We start from the raw sequence: 7,606 nt of genomic DNA on the forward strand, positions 1-7,606 counted from the left end.
GCCCCATCCCTGGAGGTGTTCAAGGCCAGGTTGGAAGGGGCTTGGAGCAACCTGGTGTGGTGGGAGGTGTCCCTGCCCAGGGCAGGGGGGTTGGAACTAGATGATTTTTAAAGATCCCTTCCAACCCAAGCCATTCTATGATTTCATGATTTGGGTTTGATGTGCATTTCCACTGAGGAAAAGACAGAAGGGACCCTTGGTTCCCAGCAGGTAGGGTGAGCTGGTGGGACCTTGTGCCCCGGGAACAATGCTGATGGTGCTTTGCTGCTGTTCCTGCGCTGTAGGAGCTGCTGCAGCTGGAGGACAGGCTGGGCAGCGTGAGCCGGGGTGCCGTCCAGAACACCATCGAGAGGTTCACCTTCCCCCACAAGTACAAGAAGGTGAGCACCCCAAAACCGCGGCATGGCTGCCACCCCCTCTCAGTTGGCAAAGGGTTGCGGGCACAGAGCGGACAGAAGGAAGGACTTTGGTGGGTCTCAGTCCTCAGGGTTGGCAAGCCGGCACCGTCAATATTCCCCAAAATGGGGGAAGAATGTAAAATCCAGAATTGGTGCTTTAATATCTTGTGGGGCTCCTGGGCTGAAGCGGTGGTGTAGCTCAGCTGGCTGTTTCTCACTTCTAGGCTAGGAAGCTGCGGGCCAAATTTTCAAAAGGGTCTCAACCTTCTCCCACCCAGCGGGTGCAATTTCCCCCCTGTCCGCACCTGGTAAGAAAGTGCACACACCAAGGGGGCTTCGTGCATGCAAACCCACCCCATTCTGCATGGAAGTGGCGCTGCCCGCACGCTCTGCCGTGAGGGCGCTGGCTCCATGGCTTGGGGGAGCTTGTCCTCCCCTCCTTTTGCAAGAGGTGTCTCCTCTGTTGGAGCTGATCTCCTGCCCATAAGGAAATGGGTGCCATTTTTTTGGGTCGTGCTAAATAGAAAATGGGAAAAGTGCTTGTTTGCATATTAATTTCACGTGTTGGTCATCCCTGGCTGGGCAGTAACAAGTAGGGACATTACATTGCCCAAGTTGGAAGTGAGTCAACTCCTGCTGCGCATTTCCTCTGACTGCATCTCCAGTGGATCCAGAAAAATGATATTAATAGGAATGGATGGGGGGGCAGGGAGAGAAAATGGGAGGGCTGACAGACTAAGCACCGTCCCATGGCGCAGTGTGGGGCTGGGCCAGTAGCCAAGCCAGCGTGGGGCACAGTGGTTGCCCTTCCTGGCAACGGTGGCCCCCCATGCTTTGGGGTCAAGAGGAGAAGCCTCCAGAAAAGGACACTGTGGGGCCATCCCCACTGCAAGGAGGATGGAGGAGGTGGCGGGGGGCTGTGTGAGGGCAGCAGAGCACAGGCTGCTCCTTGAGGCACTACCACTAACCCCAGGAGGAGACATGCCGACCAGCAGCATGTTGGTGGCTACTTTGGCTGGGCTGTCTTCCCCAGGCTGGAGGATCTGGCTGATAGAAGAAGCTCATGTTATTTGCCTTCCTGCAACTACCCAGGCTTGGGAGAGCGTTAGAAAGCCAAGTCCTAATCAAATTATGTCTTTAACCTTGCTGCAGAGAAGACCACAGGAGGGCAAAGCTGAACCAGATGATGGAGAGGAGTCGGACACCGATGAGAAATGCACAATCTGTCTGTCCATGCTTGAAGATGGAGAAGACGTCAGGTACGATCCTTCCATCTCCTCCTCTGCCTCTCAACGCCATTTGAGTTGTGTTTACTGGGATTAATGATACCATGTGTGGTGGGTTTGTCCCTGTCCTTGTCCTGACAAACTCACTTGGGCTGTTGCAGGGTCTGGGAAACCAAATGCCATTTAGATGGATATTGATATCGGCTGTAGGTGGGAAGAGCTCTGCAGCAGCAGGAAGGTGAAGTTTTTATAGTATCTCCTGGGTGTGGTTCACCTGCTTCAAGGCTGTGCCAATGAGCCAGGTGGCAAGTGTCAGAGAAGGATGTGTCCTAGGTCTCAGACAGCCATCTGGAGCTCAGGGACGTCAACGTCTGAGCTTGACAGATAGAATGACCAAAGTACAATAAAATGAGTGTACACATGAAGTCCCAGAGAGTTTGGCTTGCAGCCAGGATGGAGCTGCTTTACTGTAGAATAAGTGAGATTACTCCACCCGCATGGTCACAGGGAACCATCCTAAGCCAACAACAAAACCCCAGTTGTCCCTCACGGATGTCCCCAGGCTCTTGGCTGGGTCAAATCTCTGCTTGTGACAGAGGATGGGGACAAGCAATTGCAAGGGGTTGAGCTACCATGGCTGAAGAAGCTGCAAGTGGGCAGTGCAGCTGCACACGGTCCGTCTCCTCACCCTTTAATTGCCTTAAACCACCAAGAATATCTCCGATCCTCTTGCTGTGCGTCTTTGTGGTTCAGGGTCCCTCCAGCTTGTGAGGGTGAGCGAAGAGATGACAAAGGTGATGTAGTTAAAAAGCAACAACACTCTGTGGGGCACACCAGACACACACATGGAAGCGGTGGTGACCCACCTGACTGCTGTGATCAAGAACCAAGAGGTGTTAGAGTAAAACCTAATACTCGTGAAAGGCTAAAAAGCAGCAGCCAGGGCAGTTAATAACCGGAACAACTCAAGTTAGGAGGGTGTGGAGCTTTTTAAAAGGCTTTTAGCCAAGAAGGACACTGTCTCTGACCTATTGTCCTATGTGAGCTGGCATGACTGGGGAAGGCTGTAGGACCTAGGCAGCACTGGTGTCACTACATTGGTGCTTCCCCATGTTTGAAGCAGCTCTGGCTGCTGCTTTCTGGGTCTTCTTGATCCCCTGGACCTCCTTCATCCCAATGGGGTGGTACTTCTCTCTCTGCAGGCGGTTGCCCTGTATGCATCTCTTCCATCAAGTGTGCGTGGACCAGTGGCTGGCCACCAGCAAGAAGTGCCCGATCTGCAGGGTGGACATTGAAACACAGCTCGGCTCGGACAGCTGAAAGGACTGGCTGGACACACCATTTTCCTTACCAGGTCGTATGGCCATAAACCCTTGCAGCAAAATTTTTGCCTTCTGAGCCATTTGATTGAGAGGAAAAGTCTGCAGGCACATTAGGGAGGAGGAGGCGGAGGAGGAGGAGGCGGTACAATATCTAGCGGTAGGAGATATTGCACATAACGCAGGATACGGGCCCGGTGAAAGGGAGCTGGCATTCCCGGAGCTCAGAGACCCCGTGCTGCAGAAGATTTAGTGTTGAACATGAAGGAACTAGTTGTGGTAGTCTGGCCTGTCAATCCTGCATTTCATGAGGATTGTATATATACCTCTTGAATACGTAGAAACATGTTAGGGGTCCTTTAGCTATTTCTATGGATGGCAGCTGGAGCATGTTAGCTTAAGAAATGTTGTGTTTGATGCCCTACTCATCTTGTGGTGGACATGTTGCTGTTACCTAATTTGCACCAAATATTTTTTCATAGATTCCTTATTTTGGTGCCTGATTAATACATTGCAGAGGGGGAATAAAGAGGTCAAGCTTTCCCACCCTTGGGGTGGGGGGAAGAGGCGAAAAAGCAAAATCCTGTTTACAGTCAGAAGGGTTGCGCTCTTTGCCTCAGCCGCGTGTGCTTCCTTTCCTTGCGTTTACAGTGTGTTGCAAATCTAGAGAAGCTTAAAAAAAATAAAAATAAAAATTGGGAATGAAATGAATGAAGCAGTAGGGAGAAGCTTCGTTCCTGCTTATCTGCTGGTGCTGGACGCTTTCTGTTGGGGCACGATATTGGAGTAGATGCTGTTTCTTTGCTTTCCGTATCTTAACGAAGTCACTTGGCATATCGAAATCCAAGGAAGGGCTGTCTTCATGATTGCCATTGTCCATGATGCTTTCTCCTGTGAGCTGTGAGGCTGGTTGGCTGCTGCCAGCACTGGTGCAAAATGATGGTGACTGGACGCGGGGCCTATAGCTGTGTTTTGGGGTATAATAACGCCGGAGAGGTGCTGAGAGACGCACGCTGCCGACTCCTCTTCCATGCAAAGGCCTCTCTGATAACAGGATGGGAGAAAACTCGATGCCCTCAAGGCACTGCTGAGGCCACGAGCATTTCGGCGTGGGAGGGGAAGGCAGGGGGGAAGGGGGTTTGCTGCTTTCTGGGTTGTGACCCTGCCACAGAGCAGGTGCACCTGCACCCACGCGTGTGTGGATGCACGTTTCAGGCTGTATCCGTACGGGAATGGAGAGGTCGTTGGAAGGAAACGTAACTGCATTAATGCTCAAAACAGAATTGGGAGGTAGTCCCCGAAGGAGCGAGCTGTTGCAATCCAAGCTCCCCCTGAAATAAAGACCTTCGCACACCAACCACAGGGACCGAGCTGAAGATGCTCTGGAGAGCCAGCCTTCACAACGAAAAACCTTTTTTTCTTTCATTTCTTTTTTTTTTTTTTAATACTTTTTTTTTTTTGCATACTAAGGAAGCAAAAGAAAGATGCTGAGGAGCAAGGGGAATTGGTTGGGAGCATTATATATTGAAAATACTGATGTGGCAAGGACAATTTCTGGCTCCCCTGAGCATCTGCTTCGCTGGAGCCAAGCGATGCTCTCCAAGAACAATCATAAATTACCATCAGAGAGATCGTGGGATTCCTGTGAGCTGTAATTGGAAAACACCAACCTCAGAGGCACCCCAGAGATTTTTTTATTCCCAGTTGGAGAGGGGAGGGAGAGAGGGGAGCCCCACAGGGTGCAAGGATGCAGGAGCCCCCTCTCTTGCTGTGCCTGTGCAGTTAGGAGGGAATAGAGGAGGACACGTGCTGGCATATAAGAAAGATTCAAGGAAGAAACTTTTTACAGTGAGGGTGGTGAAACCCTGGCCCAGGTTGCCCAGAGAGGTGGGAGATGCCCCATCCCTGAAAACATTCCAGGTGAGGTTGGACGGGGCTCTGAGCAACCTGGTCTGGTTGAAGATGTCCCTGCTCATGGCAGGGGGGTTGGACTAGATGGCCTTGAAAGGTCCCTTCCAACCCTAACCATTCTGTGATTCTATGATTATATGATACATTTACCACCCAGGGCAAGAGATGGCTTCTCAGGGGTTGTGGTGGTCTCAGCCCTGTTGTCCATGGGTCAAGGAGTGGTCCATCAGTACCTATGGGGTTTGCTCCAGCAGCAGCAGATTGAAGCATCATTAAAAAGAATACTAATAATATGGACAAGCGAAGCAAGGTTTTGCTGGTAAAATACACTGTAAGCTGGTCTGGTCTGTCCAGGCGTGAGCTGGGGGCAAAGCAGGGGGAGGAACGGGGCGATTGGGACCCCGGCCTGGCAGGGAGGGATGGAGAAGCGCTTCCAAACCATGCGTTTTCTTAAAGCCTATGCGAAAGTGTTACTATTTGCCTAATGAACAAGCACAGTTTTTACAAAAAAAAAAAACAAAAAAAAACCAAACAAAAAAAAACAAAAAAAACAAAACGAAACAAAAAAACCTTGGTGAAGAAAAGCACCAAACTCCCGTGGTCTCGTGTGAGTGACTGATCCCGAGGTGCGTGCGAATTTACAGCGTCTGGAGTTGCATCGGTGTGTCAGGTTCCTTTGCGTTTAAATAATTTGTACGAGTAGGTTGCGATAATAGGGTGAGTCTAAAAAAAAAAAAAAAACCTGAAACAAACAACAAAAAATCTCTAGGAACAAAACATTGATAGTTTACAGGGTTTTGTGAGTTTAAATGCCTTATATTTAACAATCATAATTTATGACTAACTTGTAGATATTGTGGGTTCTTATTTAATTATTTTTATAGTTGTTTTTTTTTGCATTTTTAATTATAATTTATTTATTTAGAAATTAATACTAATTTTTTTTATTACTCCTATTACCTCATTTTTGCATTGTTTCTGGGAATGGAATGCTTTGCATGCGTCGGTACTTTAAAAAAAAAAAAGAAAATTAAACATGGGATGTGGGGGGTAATGCTTATCTTGTCAAAAAAAAAAAAAAGAGAAAAAAATCAGGGTGTGTGATTACAAACTGTATTACTGTGGTGCTGTTACCTTGGATACATTCCATAAAAATGCAAACCTTTGATTCTGTATGCTGTGACATAGTGGAAAACTGCAATATAGTGACTGTGTTTAGCACATATATATGAATATTATTTGCACTCATAATCAAACTCTGGTGATCCTTTCCCTCGCGCCCTTGCGCATTGAAGGCGATTTGACGGCGCTCTGCCAAACCAAAACTTTTCCGGTCGATTCCCGCTGCCGCCCGGTCCCCGCCGCCGCCGCCGGGGATGCCGCTGCCGCTCTCGCTGCATGCGTTACCCTGCGATAACACCCGGCGGGCCCCCCCCGCCACACGGCTGTGCTTGGGGACAGTGCACGCATTTAGCGCAAGGCTCTGCACGTTTGCTTCAAAAGGCATGGAAAGAAGCCCCAGGCATGGTGGTTCTGTCCGATTTTTGGTGCCGGTCGGTGCTCCGTCTGGCTCTTCTCATCCTCTGCGCGTGCACCCAGCTGGGCGCCATGGGGAGGATGAAGGGATCGATTGAGCCTGAGCTTGAAGGCAACAGAACTGAGGAGTTTATTGCAATTTTTAAGGGTTGAGCCCTGGTCCAGCTGAGAGGGGCTGGGATGGATGCGGGAGCGATTCGGCATCCTTTGTAATGCCTGGCCATGATCTTTTTCATACCCCAGCCGTGAAACGTGCCTGCAGCAGAAGCCCTTCAGCGCTGATCTTCTTGACTGATGGGTTTCATCCCCCCCCTGTTAAGGGGGAAACCTCAACTTGGAGCTTTTTAATCCTCTGTAGAGCTGGGACCTGCACCAGAGCCCTCCTGTCCCCAAGGAGGGGACCAGCCCCGAGCTGACGTCCCGCTCCTGCAGAGGTGGCCAAGCATCTCCATCCCCATCCCCAGCCACGGCCGCGCCGCTCTCGCAACGCGCTGCCCTTTCCCAAAAGGCTCTTGAATATCAAGCGCTCGAGCCTCTCAAGAGGGTCAGAGCACCCTTGATGGTATTTTAAGCTTTAAGCCATAACCACTCTTGGTCAGCGCAGATCCTCGGCCGTGTATGGACAGAAAGTGGGGTTCGATGCACATGCCCAGCCAGTCCCCCTCCCTCTATCCCGCCAAAAAGGCTTTGGGTGAATGTCTCTTTTGGGTTAGAAAGGCACAAAAAGGCTGTATCTTAACATGTTTCTCTCTGTCCCTTCAGGGTGCTGCTCTGCTTTGTTGACTTTGCCTTACCCTAGGTTGAAAACCAGCCTGTGTTGTTTTTTTCCTTGCTGCTCTGTAACACTCCTCCCCGGTAGCCCGGAGCTGTGGTTTTAAGCCATGCAGGGACAGGGGTCGGTTGTTGCCCTCCTGCCCCCCACCTCCCGCCAACAAAGACACTGCAAAAGGGATCAGTAAAACAAGGGGTGAGCGAGAAAAAAAGTCCTCTCCTTTAATGACCCGGGCTGGTGAAAGGATCACCCACATTTTTGTACTCCTACTGCTGTTCTGTTGTGCTGTGCAACATTTTGCTACATAGACTATTTTATAGAAGAAAGCTAGAAAAATATTTATTATTAATATTAAAGCAATAGTGCATTGAAGAAATGAAAAGACATTAGAAATTGTGTAAATGCTTAGATTCACTTTTGGTGGATTTTTTGTACTTTATTTAT

The 7,606-nt window shown here is 49.7% G+C and overlaps 1 protein-coding gene across 2 annotated transcripts in view; it reads left to right on the forward strand.

Annotated features, from left to right (window-relative positions):
* Window positions 1-5,796, forward strand: part of ARK2C (arkadia (RNF111) C-terminal like ring finger ubiquitin ligase 2C) — a 49,863-nt gene extending 44,067 nt beyond the window's left edge. Inside the window, exons 6-9 of one of the 2 annotated variants that reach the window (XM_063320919.1) lie at window positions 285-380; window positions 623-706; window positions 1,551-1,657; window positions 2,827-5,796. In XM_063320919.1, coding sequence (XP_063176989.1) covers window positions 285-380; window positions 623-706; window positions 1,551-1,657; window positions 2,827-2,944 — 405 coding nt within the window. In that variant the 3' untranslated portion in view covers window positions 2,945-5,796. The remainder of the gene's footprint in view (window positions 1-284; window positions 381-622; window positions 707-1,550; window positions 1,658-2,826) is intronic. The other variant, XM_063320920.1, reaches the window with a different exon arrangement.
* Window positions 5,797-7,606: the final 1,810 nt, after the last annotated feature.

This window comes from Chroicocephalus ridibundus, chromosome Z (genome assembly GCF_963924245.1).
Source record: "Chroicocephalus ridibundus chromosome Z, bChrRid1.1, whole genome shotgun sequence".
Classification (NCBI taxonomy): Eukaryota; Metazoa; Chordata; class Aves; order Charadriiformes; family Laridae; genus Chroicocephalus; species Chroicocephalus ridibundus.